At 38.8% G+C, this 20369-nt stretch overlaps 4 protein-coding genes across 5 annotated transcripts; 3 read left to right on the top strand and 1 right to left on the bottom strand.

Moving 5' to 3' along the window:
- On the bottom strand, positions 8-2308 carry LOC104700226. Its single transcript, XM_010415711.2, has 11 exons — positions 1868-2308; positions 1623-1749; positions 1425-1507; positions 1236-1274; positions 1033-1125; positions 840-956; positions 663-760; positions 458-571; positions 328-381; positions 208-255; positions 8-132 (listed from the first exon to the last, which is right to left on the bottom strand). Exons 2-8 carry the CDS (start codon positions 1702-1704, stop codon positions 568-570), a joined length of 516 nt encoding a protein of 171 aa, XP_010414013.1. The 5' UTR covers positions 1705-1749; positions 1868-2308; the 3' UTR covers positions 8-132; positions 208-255; positions 328-381; positions 458-567.
- On the top strand, positions 3997-7873 carry LOC104700225 (tRNA(His) guanylyltransferase 2). The gene is made up of 13 exons (XM_010415710.1): positions 3997-4329; positions 4410-4541; positions 4626-4670; positions 4801-4970; positions 5105-5190; positions 5354-5461; positions 5802-6058; positions 6392-6523; positions 6599-6643; positions 6775-6944; positions 7048-7133; positions 7235-7342; positions 7533-7873. The coding sequence occupies exons 1-13, from the start codon at positions 4226-4228 to the stop codon at positions 7656-7658; spliced, it is 1569 nt and encodes a 522-aa protein (XP_010414012.1). The 5' UTR covers positions 3997-4225; the 3' UTR covers positions 7659-7873.
- LOC104700223 (traB domain-containing protein-like) lies at positions 8523-16446 on the top strand. The gene is made up of 9 exons (XM_010415706.2): positions 8523-8940; positions 9188-9235; positions 9331-9393; positions 15061-15144; positions 15240-15344; positions 15505-15618; positions 15714-15814; positions 16001-16112; positions 16206-16446. Exons 1-9 carry the CDS (start codon positions 8608-8610, stop codon positions 16329-16331), a joined length of 1086 nt encoding a protein of 361 aa, XP_010414008.1. The 5' UTR covers positions 8523-8607; the 3' UTR covers positions 16332-16446.
- Positions 16321-17894, top strand: LOC104700224. Of its 2 annotated transcripts, XM_010415709.2 has the most exons (3): positions 16321-16343; positions 17022-17304; positions 17385-17894. In XM_010415709.2, the coding sequence occupies exons 2-3, from the start codon at positions 17035-17037 to the stop codon at positions 17826-17828; spliced, it is 714 nt and encodes a 237-aa protein (XP_010414011.1). In that variant the 5' UTR covers positions 16321-16343; positions 17022-17034; the 3' UTR covers positions 17829-17894. The 2 variants fall into 2 exon arrangements, with proteins under 2 accessions (XP_010414011.1, XP_010414009.2); XM_010415707.2 differs by lacking the exon at positions 16321-16343 and having other exon boundaries at positions 17020-17304.

Genomic DNA, 20369 nt, shown 5'->3' with positions numbered 1-20369 from the left:
GTCCTTGCTATCTCTGTACTGACGAATGCATTGGAACAGCCGGAAAAGATAAGGTAGAACGAGAACCAAGGGAATTGCAGTGGAATGACTCCCACAAACCGAATCGGCTTCAAACCATGCAATAGTAGCAACCTACAATGAAACATATCAGATTCACTGAATATGGAATGGATAATGCAATCATAAGGAAGAGGGAAACTCACTGACCTGTCGATGGACCATGCGACATACTGAACGTTCTAAGTCCGATAAAACCTGCACAAGAAATTTGTTGTTATTCCAACAATTCCATTCAATATATAGAGGAAGGATAAACAAGTGTGTTACCTTTGACAGAGAAGTCAAGATATCAGCTAGGAAGAAGTCCGAGAAAGTCACTGCCTGTTCGTGATACACCAAAATGAAAATTAGATGATGTAAGGAAGTCTTCAACAGAAACAACAGCACTACTTTTTACCTGCACCGGGAAGAGTATTCGCGAAAATGTCCAAAGCAAGTAGTAGCGAGACGACATGTAGAAGATATCGAAAGGGATTATCAAAATGATCACAGCTGAGAAATACAAAACTACCTGAAAACATCCGAAAAAGGTTGTTCCATGAACAAATAGAATCAAAATTTCTTTTAAACAACTTTAAGATAAGAGAAGATGCATCTATTACACTGGTTGAGATGCAGCCAACTTTACGTCTCCGTGTGAGTATAGATACAGATATGCAGTCATGCTAGTCAATGTAGCTATTGTCATCCACCTGGCACACTGTGACACACCGGTTACATAAAATGTAATCAGATGAAAAGAAAAATATGTACAAATGATATGACTAAGAATTGTATACCTTCCATATCTCTCTGTGACTAAGATGATCTGGTCCTAGGAAAAAGATTGCTGCATAATCGACTCCAGAACGAGAAAAGACCCACAAATTAACACCCCAGAGCCAGACCATCAGTGTCTATACAAAATAGCATACATCAGGAGACACACGTAAATCTTTTTGCCTTAGTAATTAGAGAGGAAAATGAACTTACAATGAGAAGGAGAGGGTTATAATACAGAAATGTCTCATAGAAGAAGAGTTCTCGCGATTCTATTCCCATTTTCATTACAGATTCCCATCCAATCTGCAAGTTTTTAACATTATTGTATATTTGCCAAAACTGAAAACTCAAACGATGGCTTCAAATCAAAAGCTAAGGTCATTTTTTGCAAGAACAAGAATTCAAAATCCAACCTTTCCACAAACATAAAGACCACCAATATACAGAGCAACCTGGAGAGTCAAGATTGCGAATCTAAAGTCAGCGAGAAACTATGAAACCAAGCAAGGGAGCTCCTTCCATGTATTATTAAACAAACGTGCTACAAAATCAAACTCTAAAGAAAAAGTCTAGGAACACAGAGCAAAAAAAATGAAGAATACTTTGAGACTTTGAAGGAAGACAGGAGTTCGGAGTTTCGCAAATGCACTTAGAAACAAACTTGCATTCTTCAAGTCATTATCTCCTGTCGAAGAATACAGCAAACCATCCAGAAAAAAAAAAAAAGGTACTCAAAATTACTTGATTCTTTTCTGGTAGCCAAAGGATAACAAACCAAAAAGAGAGTAAATAGCTCGAACCAAGATTAGTGACGATGTGTCTACTAGCAGATTTGCGCAAGTGAGGATTATTCACAGGCACAGACAAGACACCCCCAAACATAGATGCCAAAGACAAAAAAAAACCTTCCTCTGTCTCGTTTTGTTTCTGAAACCAATGACATAGCTTAAAAAAAAAACTGAACTCTTACAAAATTCAACTAAACTACTGTATAACAACCATGAAAGTGAAAGCCTTTTCCAACGAAGAAGAAGACAAATGGTACCTTATTTTCTCGCCGATTGCTTCACACTGCTCTCAACATAAGAATTGAGAAATTCAAAACCCTTTTGCTTCCTACTCTGAAACTGAAGGAGGAGGCGGCGTCGCACACACTGCTCAACATGAACAACCGCATCGAGATATTGTTAATCCTAATCGGTTTTTGCTGAAGAAAACAAAAAATCTAGCAAACCCCATCAAAGATTTAATCTGAATCACAAAAAAAAGTTGATGACTTTATTAAAATTGAAGCGGCCGAAAGAGAGACTTCACTAAAATCGGAGATATGAGAAATTAAAAACCTCTCTTTTGTATTTTAGCGGAAAAAAAAAACTAATGAATAAAAAAAAGGAAAAGAGCTCATTTAATTTCCCTCCCGAAAACGTCCAAAATGTAAATTGCATTGAGTTCTTCCTCTATGAACAATTCAAGAGACAGGACAGCAGATCAAAATTATACGTTGTAAGAATTAAGGAAGAAGACTTCGAAGGGCAAAACCCAGAAAAAGGAACAATCAAATAAAGTCCACCTTTTTTCTTTAAATTTGATACCACTCCGAGAGAACTATTTTAAGATGCAAAAAGGGTCCGAGAAAAGGAAACGAAACGTTGTGGCGATTAATAGCAACAAAAAGTTTGTTTTAAAAGAAAACAAAGTTTTGGCTTTTGGTCAACGGCTTATGCAAGTTATTGACTTAAGCAAGTCATTTACGTTATCTCAAGGCAATAATATCTCCTAATTATAGTATTAGATTTTGTTTATAAAATAAATTATCTACAAATTAATTGATACAGTCCGTAGCTCTCTATATATGAAATAATGAACGTTTTCTGAAATTTTCCATTTTTAATTATTTAAATCTCATTTGAAAATTTCTACGTGAAAAAAATACTACTATATATACGTTAATAAAAACACCATGACGTTTAAAGAAAAAAAAAGTCAATGCCAGCACTGTTTTCTTTTGGTCGACAAATTAGATTATGTTGCGTTATAGAGTACTTAATTGTTATTGTACAAATGGCTTAAACGCTGAATTAGCTGAGTAGCCAAAAAAAACTAACAAATAATATAGTTATTTATTAAAAAAATTTAGAAAAATAGAATTAAGGATAGGGTAAATTATTATTTTGGGTTTTTTGATTTAAGGGTAATAGTGGACAGGGATAGACGGCGATAGTAGTGGACGGTAGTCCGATGGTAAGACAGTGGTATTCTGCGGTGTTCCGGTGGTTCTCCGGTGGTGGTCTGATGGTTCTCCAGTGGTGGTCCGGCGGTTCTCAGGCGATTCTCCAGCAGTTGCCCGGCAGTTCTCCAGCGGTGGTCCAGCGGTAGTGGTTAGAGGAAATCTAAACTCTAAAGGATAGTACATTGAGAACCCTAGTGATAATGGTGGTAAAGAGGTGATGGTGATGGTGGTAGGAGATGGTGGTAGTGATGAGAAGAAAATAACTAGGGCAAAAACTGGCAAAAACTGTCATTAATACATAAATATAGAAAATATAATTAATTGATGGTTAGTTTGTGAATTATAGTTTTTTTTTGGGTTATACAACCCAATTCCCCTCGATTGAAATGATCACCCACATTGGTGACAAAGAAAAAAAAACGTAACTAATTAACCATAACTCAGGATGGTTATTTGATTTCTTCTAGTCAATGGTCCTCCATGCGACGACCGAGTGGTTAAAATGTCAATAATGTTTTCTCTCTATAGGAAAAAAATATATCACTTGTAAATTCGATATTTAGAGTGATAGATTTTGTATTCCTCAAAGACACACATAAATGTACATGGTCAATGTCTCCTCCGATAATATAGCTAGGTTGAAGAAAGAGTCCTCATTTGCTCCACTTATTTATTGTTTCCAGGCACAGAAAATAACCTCTTTGCAATTTGCATAAACGAAATCCTAGTAAAAATATCAGAAGAAGCTATTTTACTTTTTACCAACGGGTAACGAGTTTATTTTCACAATTCACTGAGATTACTCTTTGCCCGTGAGTCCATTTACCAACGATTTTCTAAAATTCGATTTTTGTCTAATGATTCATCATTTATTTTAAATGTACCCGGAACTTTTATTTTATTTTGTTTTCTATCCCCTTCCTATTAAAATTTTCAATTTCCCCAGATCAACAACTCTCTAATTACACCCCCCACCCCCTCGCCCCCAACCCACTACTCCCGCCGTCGCCACCAGGACATCCGCCATCTCCGCCACAAACTTGCATGTAATCTCCATAAACCCTATAATAATTGTAGGCAGTGGAAGTATAAAGTATCGGATTCTCTTAAGTGAGAGTAGAATCAAAGAATAAACCGAAGGAAGTCCATTGGTTTCTGGAAAATTCGGAGGACATGGCGAATAGTAAGTACGAGTACGTGAAGTCCTTCGAAGTGGAAGACGAAGTTATGTTTCCCAATCTGATAGTCATCCGCATTGATGGCCGTGATTTTTCCAGGTACCAGCAAAATTCTCTAATTCCAACAGTGTACATTTGTGTTTCCTTACTCCCTTTCACTTCTTAATTACTACTGTTAGATTCGCCCAAGTTCACAAGTTTGAGAAGCCTAATGATGAAACGGCTTTAAATTTGATGAATTCATGTGCATCTGCGGTTTTGGAAGAGTATCCCGATATAGTCTTTGCGTACGGATATAGCGACGAGTACAGGTAGGTACCGTAGTTTACTTTGTCTTTTAGTTTTTGATTCGTATCTGTGACAGGGGTTTTCTTGTTTTCATATAATCATTGTAGCTTTGTTTTCAAGAAAACATCAAGTTTCTACCAGAGGCGAGCTAGGTATTCCATCTGATTTATTTATTTATTTGTTATATGGTTAGTACGATTTTGGGAGATAAAGAAGTGTTATGTTTAGTTTTCTTCTGTATGTTTTTGACATCTACTTTAACTTTTTTTTTTTCATATGCAGTAAGATTCTGTCTTTGGTAGCCTCCTTTTTTGCTGCGGTCTATGTGACGAGATGGAAAGATTTCTTCCCTCATAGAAAATTAGAATATAGTCCTTCATTCGCTTCCAAAGTTGTAAGTTGTGCATCAGTAGAAGTTCTTCAAGTTTACCTTGCGTGGAGACAACTTGACTGTAAGACCTCTTAACATTCTATGGGATTTAAAAAAAAAAAAAAAAAAATTCTTGATCTACGTTCTGGACATTATTTATACTTGTTGGAGTTTGCATCTAGATCTTCTTACAGCTTCCATTGTTTTTGGTTGCAGGCCACATCACTAATCAGTATGATACATGTTTTTGGATGTTAGTAAAAAGTGGAAAGACCTTAAGTGAAACACATGAGCTCTTGAAGGTGTGTTGTCTATGTTTTTTTTTTTTTTGGTAGGAGCTATGCTGTTTTTTTTTTTTTTTGCCACGGAAAGTATTTAGCACTATGATTAGAATTTTTGATATAGATTATGGTTTTATAGTAATCATATTTTATTGTATGATCACACTACTTCATATTGATGCAGGATACTCAGAAACAACAGAGAAATGAGCTTCTCTTCCAGCAATTTGGTATTAATTATAAAATGCTTCCTGTATTGTTTCGTCAAGGGTCATGCCTTTTTAAGACGAAGGTGATTTTTCTATTATATTATGCTTGCTTTGAGATGTGTTGCATACATATGTATGTAGAAATTTAGAGCTTTCAATTGTTAAGCTGAATCTTTAGGAAGATCAGCAAGTTCATTTTATTCAGTGATTTTGATCGGTGTCCATTGTATGTTTTTTGAATCGGAAATATCAGTTTCTTGAAATCTTGTAAATTTATATAGTCCTGTGTGGCTGCATCTTGCATGTTCAGTAGAAAATCAATTTAAATAGTTAAACATGAAAGTCAGATGTTCTCTTGTTTCAGATTGGTCAGGTTTAATGTATGTTTCGTTATGTGTGGTATTTTTGTTGAATTTTTTCCAGGTGGAAGAAACTGTAAAGCATGATGAGAATGGAAATCCTGTAAAGCGATTGAGGAGAAGGGAAACTTTAGTGCATTCAGAAAGTATTGCCGGAAGAAGCTTTTGGAATGAGCACTCCTCTCTTCATAAGGATCTTGGACATTTTGTACAAGACATTGGCAAAATTGAACCGGATTATGTTAAGTCGTTTCAGTTTGAGAATAGATTATTACCTTTAACTTGGGTTGTGGTTAGGATTGATGGCTGCCATTTTCACAGGTAATATGCTTTTTAGTGTCCGTCTTTTTTCATTGATAGACAATGTGTCTTGCATGGAAGCCTTAGACTTGTTAAAAATTTATGTTCCCTAGGATTTATTTCAGATACAATGCTATATTACGAGTTTATACACTTTTCACTGCTATGGTCAGCCTGTTTCTTACATTGCGATTGCGTTTGTGTAGTGCTAGTATCACTTACAGAGAAGTAGAATTGTAGAACTTATACAGTCGTTCTTGTGTTCTTGTGTAAAACACCTGCCTAGTGCTTGAATAATTACTATCGTCGTTGTGTTGTAAGTGAATCTCATGGAGCTTGCTTGATTTTTGATAGATTCTCTGAAGCTCATGTATTTGAGAAGCCAAATGATGAGCAAGCTCTGAAACTTATGAATTCATGTGCAGTGGCTGTTCTTGAGGAGTTTCAGGATATTGCCTTTGCCTATGGGGTTAGTGATGAGTACAGGTATGTAACTCTCAGCACCTTTAAATCAACTTTACATTTCTTGATATTAATCTCGAGTTCATCTGTGGTTTGTAGCTTTGTTCTGAGGAAGGAATCTGAGCTTTACAAAAGACAGTCCAGGTGAAACTAGATTTCTATCCCCTTAAGTTTCTATGTGGAGAATAAATTTTATCATGTATTTCCTAAATTTTTTCTTGTTCTTTTCCACTGTTGACCATATAACTTAGTTTCAAATATCTATCTTATTGCAGTAAGATAATATCTGCAATTGTATCCTTCTTTACGTCTGCATACGTGATAAGATGGGAAGATTTCTTCCCTCACAAAGAATTGAAGTACCCTCCATCATTTGATGGACGAGCTGTATGCTATCCAACATCAGAGATTCTCCTGGATTATCTAGCTTGGAGACAAGTCGACTGTGAGTATTGTGTGATTAATGATTCACTCGTCTCTCCTGAGAGATATAGTATCGTTAGTTTGAGTTGGATGCTTCCCTTCAGCAATTTCGTTTTGTCTTGCAGGCCACATCAATAATCAGTACAATACATGTTTCTGGATGCTTGTTAAGTCTGGAAAAAGCAAAACTCAAGCCCAAGATTACTTAAAGGTGCTTTGTTATATGTCCTCGTCTAGTAGCCAATGCTCGCTCTTAAGTTCATTGACTAAATTGGTTTGTCACTTAACATTTGGGATTTGGCTCTGTTTCAGGGTACCCAAACACGAGAGAAAAACGAGTTACTTAGCCAGCAATTTGGAATTGAGTACAATTCATTACCTTTAATCTTCCGCATGGGTTCTTCCGTTTTCCGCCTAAAGGTACTTTTGTTATCGTACTCCGAAATTCTAGTGTTTTCTAGCAAAATCTTATTACTTTATTAGAGTGAAGAAAAGAAGGGTCCTCTAAAATTTATTTCTCTTTTGTCAGTTTTGATTTAGAGTGTTCGTGTCTATGCAGAGCATCAAAAAAAAAACTGTCTAAATTAGTTTTTACATTGAGATCATGCAGGAACGTGTTACAGAGGAGAATGGAGAAGTTTCAGGCAAGCAAGTGGAAGAAGAAGTGGTCGTAGACCATTCTAACATTATCGACCAATGTTTCTGGCAACAACGTCCTCACATTCTTAGCTCCTAAAACAGGTATTCTTTGGTACCAAAAAAAGTCTAAAGAGATAATCGAATCAGATTCCGGTCTTATTGTCATAAACCAAAGCTGTAAGCCTGAAATACAACCAACAAAAGAAAAAGTATTGAACCGAATGGTCTACTTTTTTAAAAAAATACTCTTAGTACAGTATATGTTTTCATTATTCAACAATTGTATCTATACATTATCCTAATTTCCTTCAATTTGGCAGTTAAAAATTACAACAAAGATTGTGTTATTAAATTTCCTTTGACTGTTAGGAGAAGAAATGTTAGTGCTTGTTTTGGTAAAATAAAATAGGTTGACTAAAGTGATATAAGGGGTAAATAGAATCTCCAAAAAAAATTGACTGATATGTTTCTTTAATTAAAAGGTAAGTTAATGAATTTGCATACCAAATATACATACTGCTCTATATACTCAAAAATATTAATTTGACCACAATCTAATTCCAAATACAACAATATTTTACTTTAATTTCAAAAGGAATCCCCTTATTTTCAATTAATTTGTATTTATAAATTACATCCATAATTAGTAATAGAATCGAAGAGATTTTTATTATTAAAGAAACTTTTAAATAAATTCAAAAAAAAAAACTTTCGAATAAGAGTTTTTTTAACTTCAACCATATAGTGGTAACTGGTAAGGAAATAAAATAACCTTTTCACCGTTTGTTCAAAAAACAACAAAACTGTAAGCGTTACCTCCGTCGACGATCAGACGATTCTGCTATTTGGCTTAATAGCTCGTAACGTTTCCTCTCTGACTCTGACTCTCTCTCTCTCTCTCTCTCTCTCNCTCTCTCTCTCTCTCTCTCTCTCTCTCTCTCTCTCTCTCTCTCTCCCTCTCTCTCCCTCTCTCTCTCTCTCTCCGTCCTTCAAAACCTTCGAATTTACCGATTGAGCCACTGCTTCCTTGATCCTTGTCGTGAGAAATGGAGCTGACGATGGACATGCCGGAGGTTCAATCTCGAGAGGAATTCGTTAACATGGACAGCAGCATAGTGATTGTTGAGAAGGAGGAGTGTATCGAGGAGGAAGAAGATAGCGACGACAGTTCAGTGATTAGCGGTGACGACTCGATCGGTGATAACAGTGGTGAAGATGATATCTGCGGTGCTGGTGTAGCGAATGCGGTGGAGGAGACGACGGAGAAGTTGGAGGTGCCTGAGGAATTTACGAAATGCGTTATGGTTCTAACGTGCGATTCCACAGTTGAAGGTGGATCTTGTGATGTGTACTTGGTTGGTACTGCTCATGTATCACAGGTATACTATCCTTGTTTGGTTCCATAATCAGAAATTGCTGTTCATGAATTGAAACTTGGATTTGGTGACTGATTATGTAACGTTGGGCTAAAAGATGAATGGTTTTGATTTATTGAATGAAAAAATTGAGGAAGATAGGGTTTACGTACTTGAGATTTGTTTCGTTGTTTTCTGCTCTGTTGCAGCCTCCTTTGTTTGCAACTCTTTCCCTCGTTGTTTTCATATTTGCATTTTTTTTGTTTGGTAGGAATCATGTCGAGAAGTTGAAGCTGTAATTAGCTCATTGAAACCACAGGTTCTTCTCCTAAACAGTTCATTGAAGACTGAAGTGTTATTATATATCTTCAATTTTTTTTATCCAGCTCTTAGTATTTGGCTGATGATTTTCAGGTCGTCTTCGTGGAGTTATGTACAAGTCGATTGTCTATTCTCAACCCTCAGGCTTTGAAGGAGGTTCTTATTATGCCCACTTCAGTTTACTTGGCATTTTATGGTTATCGTTCTTTCTTTTGCTAGAAGATGATAATCACTATTGGTGTCTCTATATGTGTCAAAATTCTATTATTAGAGAATGGCCAATGTTTTCATTGAACTTTTTTTTTTTGAATTTAATGTTAAATTATATTCAAAAGAAAAATAAAACGTTTTTACAACTTGTGCAACATAGTTTGAAGAATAAATGTGTTGAAAATATTAGAATAGATAAGAGGTGTTAGGCTCGAGATTGCATCCAGAGTTGAAACCCTTCATCATATCGCCGATCCCCCATTAAACCTATGGCAAGAAGCTGGTCTCTGACCTGCCTATCAACCCACGCAATGATGGTGTCCGCAGGCTTCGGTGGCTCACCATGCCTACGACCATTTCGTTCCCTCCAGACCGTATAAACCACTACTTGGAATAAGTAGCGGATTAGAAAACTTTCCACCAGCTGAAGATTCGAGGTAGATATGTGAGCAAGAAGGAGGGACCAATCCGTGGTATAAAATGTCTGCAGCAGGCCTTTAGCGAGAGCAGACCACACAGTCGAGACAAACGGACAAGCAAAGAAGAGATGATCCCGTGTTTCTAAAGTAAGCTGACAGAAAACACAAAGTCCCGCTGCTTGCCCATTCCACGCAACCATACGAGCACCAGTTGACAACCGATCCAGAACCGCCAGCCAGACACAAAATGAGTACTTAGGCGTTGCATGACCAAACTATATTCCCTGATGCCATGACACCGTGCTTGATGTAGTACGAGTATGGTTCCAAGTGTCACGAGTTGAAAACTTATGTCGATAAACATCATTTTTCCCTCTCCAGAGTACTCTATCCTCCTGCTCCTGACGTTGCTGCCACTTAAGTAACAGACAATCCTCTATGATATTGAGATGGTCTGCTCGGTGCCGCCTAGACCGACGGCGAGACCACGCCGCTGCCATAGAGCTCTGCCAGCTGATCCCCAAATCTAGAACACCTCTGTTTCCTACCACATCAGCAAGCGTACCCAAGCCTGACCAATTATCGAACCAAAAAGATGTGTTTTCCCCATTCCCAATCTCCACTTTACAGAAAGACTTTGCAAGATCACGGTACTTTAAGAGTTTTACCCATATCCACGAACCCAGACTTGTAGTATTCTTGATTGACCAGAAGGAATCCTGCTTCAGCAGATTTGCAGAAACCCATTGAACCCATAGAGAGTCTCCTTTTGAAACTAGCCTCCATATCAACTTCAAACAACATACAACATTAGCCTCATGCAAAGATCTTAAGCCAAGACCACCCTCACATTTCGGTCTGCAAACAACCTCCCACGCCACCTTCGCCTTTCTAGTACTCATCTCCATGCCAGACCAGAGAAACGCCAAAGACAGGGAGTTGATCTCGTCGAGACACTCCCTAGGCAATCTATACGCACCCATCCAAATGTGCAAACACTCCAGAGAACAGAGGATATCAGATTATAGCGACCAGCAAAAGAGAGAGAGCGAACTGTCCAAGAGCCAATCTGCTTCCTGATCTGTTCAAGTAAAGGGGCACAGTCGGAGGTGGTAAGACACTTGGTGACAAGGGGAAGCCCCAAATATCTAACCGGCAAAGAGCCTATGACAAAGGGAAGCGATGCAGAGTCAGGTCGATGGTCGATGTCCCCTGCCAAGAACATAGTGGATTTCTCCAAGCTGATATTGAGGCCAGAGAGCTGAGCAAACTTAGTGAAAACTCCAATAATACCCTCAATAGATCTTGCTTTACCATCCGACAAAACCATAAGATCATCGGCGAAACTAAGATGAGTAAGACCAAGTGAACGACACCGAGGGTGATATCCAAACAACTGCTCACCTGCCGCCCTATCCAATAATTTAGAGAGCACATCCATGCATATGTCGAACAAATACGGAGATAAGGAGCAGCCCTGACGAAGCCCCCGAGAGCTTCTGAAAAACCCTGCCAGCTCACCATTTACTTGAACAGAGAATGATGCAGTAGTGACACATAACATTATCCAATGGATGAACATCAGTGGAAAATGCAATGCAGAGAGGACTTTAGAGAGGAACGACCACTGTACTGAATCGAACGCTTTTGAAATGTCAATTTTTATAGCACAGCGCCCAGAGATGGAATCTTTATGATAGTCCTTCACAAGTTCAGTAGCCAACAGCACATTCTCAATCAACAAACGATCCTTCACAAATGCAGACTGGTTACTAGAGACAAATTTTGGAAGCACTCTCTTAAGTCGATTAGCAATGATCTTCGAAATAACCTTGTAGATCACATTACAACAAGAGATGGGCCTATAGTCTTTCATTTCTTGTGCAGAGACTTTCTTAGGGATTAAAGCAAGTATGGTAGAATTTATACCTTTAGGCAGAAAACCCTTAGCAAAAAAAGATTGCACAGCCAGGACAAACTCTGCTCCCAAAATCTCCCAAGTTGCTTTATAAAATTTCAAAGTGAAACCATCAGGACCAGGTGACTTATCATTAGGCATGGAGAAAAGGACCTTTTTTATTTCCTCCCCAGAAACTTCTCTAGTTAAACTCTGTTGATCTGCTGCAGAACAGCGGAATGGTAGTAAGAGCTCCATCTCCTCCACTGTTGTGCCCTCAAAAGTTGTCGGAACTGTCTGCAGAAACGCCCGGAAGTACCTTTCAGCTTCAACTTTTATTTCCTCAGCTCTCACAACCATTCGTCCGTCAGGTCCCATAATCTCCTTAATAGAATTTGAAGCTTTTCGCACAGTAACAGCTCTGTGAAAAGCTTTATTATTACGGTCCCCCACCTTCAACCAATGCAACTTCGACTTTTGTTTTAGATACTTCTCCTCCAAGCCCGCTAAGAACTCCCAGCGCTTATAAGCATCATTCTCCTCAGCCATCATCGTAGGAGAGGGGTTTGTAAGGTTTGCTTGTTGCTTTTTGCATAAGTCTTCAAAAGCATCCTTAGTCTTCTTCACCAAATTACCTAATCGACGCTTCGCCAAACTCCGCAGAACTGGCTTTAACCCCTTTAGTTTTTTTGAGAACCGGAAGAGTGAGGACGTAGATAGAAACAGAGGCTGAGTTTCTCTCCAGTACCCAGCCACTAGCGGTCGGAAATCCTCCATCTCAGTCAGAAGATTAACAAACTTAAAAGGCTTTCTCCTGTGAGCAGGATTAGCTAGATCCCTCTTTATCATTACCCGGCAGTGCAAGTGATCAGAGCATCCTCCTGCAGCGAAAACACTGTAACCCTGGGAAAACTCTCTTGTCCATGCAGGATTAACTAGGACACGATCCAACTTTTTTAGAATCAAATCATTATCCCTTTTATTACACCATGTGAACAAAGGTCCGTGGTAAGCCATGTCGGCAAGAGAACAATGGTTAACTACCGCTTCGAAATCACGCATACCCCCTGATATTAGCGGTCGAGCATCAACTCTAGAGTGCTCAACCAGGTCCAACGTTTCATTAAAATCACCCAATATAATCCAAGGCTTACTATGTACAATGGGCGAGTTATGGTGCTCACGCAACTCCTCCCATAATACTTTACGAGCCTCGACTGTATTCAGAGCATAGACGAATGAACAGAAAAACTCTTCCGTTGTATCATCAAGCTTCACAGAACAAGTAATTAGCTGCTCACTCTTATAAAACGGATCCAACCGCACCGTGTCCTTCCACATAACCCAAATGCGACCCCTACTATTGAACTCATAATTCGTTAATATAGACCAACCCGGAAACAAATGACTGCCCAACCTCAACGCCTTGCTTTCTCGAACCCTAGTCTCCAACAAACAACCAAACTGAAACCTATTCCCCTCCAACCACTGTTTTATTACGGAATGTTTTGAAGATTTGTTTAGACCGCGCACATTCCAAGAGAAACCTGACATTAATGCTTAAGAGGGGCCTTCTTACTCTGATCTCCAGGGTTAGTCCTGGTGGATTGAGTAGAAAGAGTTGAATTTCGCTTCTTTGCCGTTTTTGTGCCCCGAGGCAAATACGTCCTGAGCTGTACCAGCGCTTGTGCATCCTGCTTTACAGCTGCCCCAGTGCGTTGGATGGGAGCCTTAGGATCCTCTTGATTCTCTTCCCTAGACTGTGGAACAGAGACCCCAACCTCCTGCTGATCAACATCCCCTTGAACCTCTACAGAATATTGGTTGGCATCCTCTGCCTCCCCAAGAACAGAGTAAGAGTTTTTTAGCAGCGAACCTGCTCCTAAATCCGACAGCTCCTTCTGCTTAATAGGACTAACCCTGCCAGCTGATTTCGGCGTAATCCATTCATTTGTCACAGTGACTTCTCCTGAAGCCATGTTAGTCGCACCCTGAGGCACCCCTAACTGACTCACAGAGCCGGGAACTAGAGGCTCTGCTGTCAAACTCTCAGAAGCAGGGATCGGAGTCGCAGTAATGAGAGCCGGAAGCACCACCTCCCTCTCAGAGCCAAGAGCTGAAGGAGGAACAGAGGATTGAGGCTTAGTAGTCCTGATGGTAGGGTCCACTGATTTAGTTTGTGGAGAGGGATCTGCCCCGGGAGACAAACACGTAGTGCTAAGATGTCCCCAGCGATGACAGTTAGAACAACGAGGTGGGAGCCAAGGATAACTGTACAGAACAGTAGTTTCAACTTCTCCCTCCTCCTCACCCGAGATGATGTACTCCCAAGGCAAAGCCTTTGTGAGATCCGCTTTCACCATGATTTGAGCTTCATCAAAACTAACACACTCGTCAGTGTTGGAATGCAACCGAATCAGCTCCCCTACTGCACTCGCAAGAAACTCCAAACCCTTCTCTGTAAACAAAGTGGGTGGAACGTTCTTGAGCTTGACCCATAATGAAACTGATTGCATAGCTGGCTGAGTCTCCTCAGTAAAGGGAGACCATTTTGAGACAATCATAGGTAGATCCGCAATGTTCCACATGCCACGACTCAACACCCTATGCCGCAAACCCTCACTTCGTATCCGGAACTTGACTGTAGACTCATTCACAGCATAAACGTCAATCAATGATGTACGATCCCCAAGCCTCCAGATCTTATTTACTATCATATGAATCTTGCCAACATGAGGAGCCTTTGCGTCTGCAAATTTCCCCACCAGAAAATCCTCCCACAAGGGCTTTGCGTCCTCAAAGACCTCCCGCGGTACTACAACCTTCGACTTTCCATCGACCTCCGAAACTGGAAACTTTTGTTTAGTAAACATTCGTTTTTGTGCAGCTTGCAGAAAGATTCGCTTTCCAGTAGGAGCCCCCACCACAGGCTGTTGCGACGACACTGCCTTAGAACCCTTAGATCCCTCTTTTACTTGACTGCCCTCCGACGAGACTTCCACAACCTTCTCAGAGATCCCTTCTCCATGATCTCCCTCCTTTTCGCCCCCGCCCTCCACCGGAAGACGGCTCGGGGAAACCGCCGACGGCACCATACGTGACAAGAACGCAAGAAACCCTAATCGCCTCTTTTATCGCCTTTCCTTATTTAAATTTTTTTATTTTTTATTACTCGCCTTTCCTTTTGTTTAGTAAACATTCGTTTTCATTGAACTTCAGCATAGTTATCTATGGTTTTATTAGCTCTTCTATCCATGATTTTTAATTCTGGCATGGTGTGATTTTTTTTTTTTCGAGGCGCCGTCTCTGATGGAAATGATAGGCATGTGGAAGAGGAACCACAACCTATTTGGAATAGTTTACGGATGGTTACTTGCAAAGGCATTGCTTCCTTGGTTTAGATTTTCTTTGATTAATTGTAGCTTAAATGGAATTTCCATACCAATAATATTTTACCCATGGCTTTTGATGTTTAGATGGCCAATAAGCTTGATGTTTTTCCTGGTGCTGAGTTTCGTGTGGCATGTGAAGAGGCAATGAAATATGGTGGCAAGGTGGTCTTTGGGGATCGTCCAGTACAGGTGATCTCACTTTGGTGTTCACATATTAGTTTTAAATCTTTCTTAATAGAAATGTTATGAATTGCAATCTCTGACATGTTTGATTCTTTTTTCTTTTTTTTTTTTAAATTTTTTGTTCCAGTGAGAGTATTCAATTTCTTTTTGTATTTCCTTGAAGCAGATCACGTTAACGAGAACATGGGGTAAGATGCCTTTATGGCACAAAATAAAACTACTGTACGGCATAGTATTTCAAGCTGTCTTTCTGCCCGATTCTGAAGAACTTGAGAAGATGGTAAAAAAAAAAGTCATTTGCTTCCTATCTCCCATTTAAGTGATTCAATAAAAGTGAAAATATATTAGTGACGATAAAAATTGGATGGCTTTTAGCTGAAAGACATGAACGATGTGGATATGCTGACATTGGTGATTCAAGAAATGAGCAAGGAATTCCCATCACTCATGGAGACACTTGTGCATGAGCGAGATAAGTTCGTATTTCTATTCCTCTCTAATATAGCAGTTTGATTTCGCATGATTAGTAATCGTTGTGTTGAATTAGCTGTTAAGGTGCTCATTCATCATCAAAATATTGGAAAATGTCAACAGTTCATCTGACTTGGGTATCCTGTTTTTTTTTTTCCTAATCTGTTTGCAAAAATTGCATTGTATCTCAGGTACATGGCATCTTTATTGTTCAGAGTTGCAAGTGAGCATAGTTCGGTCGTGGCAGTTGTCGGTAGAGGGCATCTACAAGGTATCAAGAAGAACTGGAAACAACCTATTAAGGTTAGTAATTACATTTTTCTTCAGTTTACAAATTTCATTTCAAAACAAATGCCATAATTGTTCCCTATCAATGTACTAATGGTATTTTTGCAGATGAAGGAGCTGCTGGAGTTACCGACAATTAATTCAACTTATACTTTGAAGAATATTTTAAGATATGTGGTGGTTGTAGTCGCCGGGGTGGCCATAATTGCCGGCATGCATCATAATAATAAGTAAATAATCTCAAAGGTAAGAGTGAGTTTCTCATGAGGAGAATAAAAACGTAGGCAAATAACAGATGATGACATAAATTTCAATAACTGTTATAAACTTAAGCTGTCATGATTTTATTGATTTTATATGGCTTTAGGATGAATAATTTCACCAGAAGTTATATATACAAATCAATTATTTCCCTTCTCATGTCTCTCAACTCAACTATACTAATTTTATTTTTATTTTTTTTATTGCAATCATAATTTTCCTGTCTCTCATAATAAAATATAAAGTTTTTAAATTTACAGATATATCTATAATTCTTTTGTAAGTTTCCACTATTTTGCCTATTTATTAATTCTACTGAAAAATACCCAATCGAATCTCATGCCAAATTCAGTTACTATCACGAACAGAACCATAGTGTTGTAACAGACGCAAACACACATATACATACACAAGACCCAAGTCACCCAACTAAACATTTCAAAAACTATCATGAATATCTTATGCAGTCCAACAACTTGCATTCTCCACTATATATATATGTGTCTGTGTATAGGTATTATTATCACTATTTTTTTTTTCTGTGTGTATATAATATACATGTGGCATTGTGGAATCATCATAGTTCTTTCTTCCCATAAACATACAAAAAAAAAACACAATTTTTGAATCTGAAAACATGATAGTGACAATTGTTTCTTACAGCCAAGAATTCACCATGGAAATTAGCGAGCAAGAATCTGTGTTGGAGATCAAGAAACGCTTAGGACAGTTTCTTCAGATTCCAACATCTTCTTTAACTCTCTTTGTCTCTTGTTGGGAACTCCTCGACGGTCTCGACATGGAAGATTATCCGATCATCTCTGACGGCACCAGAATCGACCTCACCGTCACCCCCTTTTTCACGGCACCGTCTTTTATAGTCCCCGCCGATAAAAAAATCGACGTTACCGTCAAGTTCACCGTCGAAGTAGACAGAACCGAAACGGTAAAGCGCAACGTGTTTACGTCCCATCTTATAACAGGGGTTTGAGCTTTCTTGATTAACAAGATACAAATGTTTCACAGGTGAGTAGCTTGAAGAACAAGATTCACATTATGGAGAATACACCGATAAAGCGAATGCAGTTGTACTATTCTGGGATTGAGCTAGCCGACGATTATCGAAACCTAAACGAATACGGAATCAGTGAATTCTCAGAGATAGTGGTGTTCCTCAAGTCAATCAACCGTGCGAAAGACGTCGCTCCGGTGAAGGAACTCTGTTTCTTGGTGCAGACGTCATCAAGTTTATTCAACGGTGCGAGGATCCCTGTCGAGATTAACGAAACTTGTACTATCTCGGAGATGAGAGAAGGTTTACAAGCTAACAAGACGTTGCCAAGAGACGAGTATATATTCGTACACAAGCAACGGATTATGCGAGAGAATTGTAGCCTTCGTTGGCATGGTGTTGAAAATGGTGACACTCTTTTCGTGTTTAAAGGGTCTATTAGTCCTGGAGGGTACTGAGATTTACAAAATTTAAGATAAGTATTCGAATAAATCCCTCTCAAAGAACTCATACTATGTAATGTAATGTAGAGGTATTCATGGGAGGGTTTGATTGGATTATGCTTTTTTAAACACTCATGGAATATAATTAAGTTTTAATGGAAGGGTTTAAGGTTAAGTAAACAAGTTGATGTTAGTGATTTGTACTAGTATGATTGATGTGTCAAAACTCGGATTCAAACTTATGTGATATATGTTGACAACAACAAAAAAACAAAGTATTGAACAACAACAAATTATTTTTTGGAAAGCACTGAATATTATGAATTTTTAATAACACAATGAGATGATTAGATTTCATAATTAAGGTCAATAGATAATCAAGTAAATATATATTTTAAATCCAAATGTTAGTTAACTGGTAATACAATATAATAGGTGAGTCCTACAAGTTTAAGATGTTATGATCGGTTTATTGGGTCTCTAAGAAAGTTGTTGAATATTTCATGACTCTATCATGAAAAATGACTGATGTAATATTTGGTTAAGTATAATCATTTTTTGATAATGTATATAGCATTTTCAGTAACTTATGTACATAATATTTGGTCAATTAGTTAACAATAAATGTGTTTATATAAAAGATTGAGAATTAAAAGATAGTGCGACTACTACCGGATATATGGACCCTACAATTTTAAGATGTTACAATCTACTTGTTGAGTTACTAGGAAATGTTTAATGTTTTGTTGAATAGAAACATTTTTTTTTATGTAAATAAGATAAGGGAAAATGTCATGAAAACCCATTTTGGGTGTGAGTTCTGTCACAAAAACATACTTTCCATTCATGGTATACTTTTCCAAGTTTTTTGCTTATGTGTCCACTTTTCTTTTACATTTTTGCCCTTACTAACAACTTACCTCTCTTCTTAAAAGTTACCTTACTTACCTCTCTTTGTTCTCCACCGTTGGATGTATGCTCCTTGTTAGATTTGAAGATTGTTTGTGGATAGGAGACATAAGTTGAATGTAGGTTTGTGTCCCCGTGAACGAAACATGGCTGCGCAGGTAGGGTTTACGTTGTGTGGATAGGGTCGTATTAATGCAACTCTGTTTGATGTTCGTGGATGGGTTTGATATCTTCCTTTGATTTGTGATGCAGGGTGAAGATCCGAGTTTTTGTGTGGTAATATCCGGTAGCTGGAGCTGTTCTGACGACGGCGTTTGGGGATTCAAAGTTGACAATAAACTTCTCTCGCGTGTTGTTCCACTGTCTTCGACCACAACGTTAGGAGAGTTAGAAGTTTCTGTCGTTGGTGAATTCGGATTGGTGGAGAAGAAGGCTAATCTGAGTTACTGCATACCAACGTTTATGGATTTGACGACGGGGGTGAGGACGCCTCCGGTGGTTGTGACAACGAATTTAGGACTTCAGTATTATATTCAGATGCTTAGTCAGAACTGTGGGTTGAATTTATTTGTAACATTTGAGGAGGTTAAGAAGAGAGGAATGGGTAACGATGCTGAGGTTTCCGATTGGAGAGAGGAAAGTCGGAAGAGACGTAGTTCGGGTTCTTCGTTTGGGCTTAGTAACAGCGGTAGTGAAGAAGGGTTTTTAGGGGAAGCCTCAACAGCCGGTTCGAAGCCATTTTCTTTTGAAACAAGCCAGGTTGATGAAGAATATATGGCTGAGTTGGCAGAAATAGAGGGAAAGATGAAGGGCAGTAAGGGTGTAGAAGATGGGGTTGGTCGTGGGATGACAAGTACACAATTAGGTTGTGTTGAAAAAATTGACGGTTTGGAAGATAGTTTTGAAGATGTAGACGAAGAAGAAGAATCTGTTTTAGCCGATGTAGCTGTGAGCCCAAGGAGCTATGATAAAGAGTTTTGGGGGAATTTCATTGGCGATCAGTTTGGTCGGGTGAACGTGGTGGAGGTTATGTGTAACACAAACTCCTGTTTTGATCACACTGTCTTAGTTAACGGAGCTGTTCCTTTAAAAGAGGAGAATAAAGTGAGGACAACTGGTGGTCTGGAACAGGTCGGAGTAGTTGATGGTGAATATGTTGATGTAACCACGTGGACAGGTGGTCGTGGTCAGGGAGTTGCAACTGCACTGGATGGTCGCAGGCTAGAAGATATAGATGACGAGGAGTTTGAAATTCCTCCTCTGTTTGACGACACAGATTATGTTAGTTCTGAAATACCGGATCTTGATTATGAGGATGATGGGAAAGGTATCTATAAGGGTAAGGTTTTTGCAAATAAAGAGGATTGCCAGATAGCTTTAGCTATATACGCCATCAAGAACAGGTTTCACTTCACGCAGACGACGACCAAGAAAGAGTCGTTTGTAGTTAGTTGTTCTGGAGATAGGTGTGACTGGAGGGTACTAGCTTGTGAAATGAAAGAATCCGGGTACTATGTGATCAGGAAAGCTAATCTAGAACACACATGCCCAATAGAGACTAGGTCCAATTACCTAAAGAAAGCAACCTCGAAGGTGATTGCAGCAGTGTACAAATCGAAGTTCAGGGATCCTACTAAAGGACCGGAA

Source organism: Camelina sativa, chromosome 7 (assembly GCF_000633955.1).
Source record: "Camelina sativa cultivar DH55 chromosome 7, Cs, whole genome shotgun sequence".
NCBI classification, from domain to species: Eukaryota; Viridiplantae; Streptophyta; class Magnoliopsida; order Brassicales; family Brassicaceae; genus Camelina; species Camelina sativa.
Note: the sequence above shows the minus strand (reverse complement) of the source record. Positions and strands in the feature narration are given on the sequence as shown.

Bases quoted from the DNA above. Each gene is read 5' to 3' on its own strand.
- LOC104700226 (XM_010415711.2), bottom strand. From the start codon at position 1,704: ATGTTTGGGGGTGTCTTGTCTGTGCCTGTGAATAATCCTCACTTGCGC. The intron at 1,275-1,424 runs GTATTCTTCATT...TTGACTCTCCAG, and splicing joins TCTTCCTTCAAAGTCTCAAA to GTTGCTCTGTATATTGGTGG. The intron at 761-839 runs GTATACAATTCT...GGTGTGTCACAG, and splicing joins GTCACAGAGAGATATGGAAG to TGTGCCAGGTGGATGACAAT.
- LOC104700225 (XM_010415710.1), top strand. From the start codon at position 4,226: ATGGCGAATAGTAAGTACGAGTACGTGAAGTCCTTCGAAGTGGAAGAC. The intron at 4,542-4,625 runs GTAGGTACCGTA...TAATCATTGTAG, and splicing joins GGATATAGCGACGAGTACAG to CTTTGTTTTCAAGAAAACAT. The intron at 5,462-5,801 runs GTGATTTTTCTA...AATTTTTTCCAG, and splicing joins CATGCCTTTTTAAGACGAAG to GTGGAAGAAACTGTAAAGCA.
- LOC104700223 (XM_010415706.2), top strand. From the start codon at position 8,608: ATGGAGCTGACGATGGACATGCCGGAGGTTCAATCTCGAGAGGAATTC. The intron at 9,236-9,330 runs GTTCTTCTCCTA...GATGATTTTCAG, and splicing joins TTAGCTCATTGAAACCACAG to GTCGTCTTCGTGGAGTTATG. The intron at 16,113-16,205 runs GTTAGTAATTAC...GTATTTTTGCAG, and splicing joins ACTGGAAACAACCTATTAAG to ATGAAGGAGCTGCTGGAGTT.
- LOC104700224 (XM_010415709.2), top strand. From the start codon at position 17,035: ATGGAAATTAGCGAGCAAGAATCTGTGTTGGAGATCAAGAAACGCTTA. The intron at 17,305-17,384 runs GTAAAGCGCAAC...AATGTTTCACAG, and splicing joins AAGTAGACAGAACCGAAACG to GTGAGTAGCTTGAAGAACAA.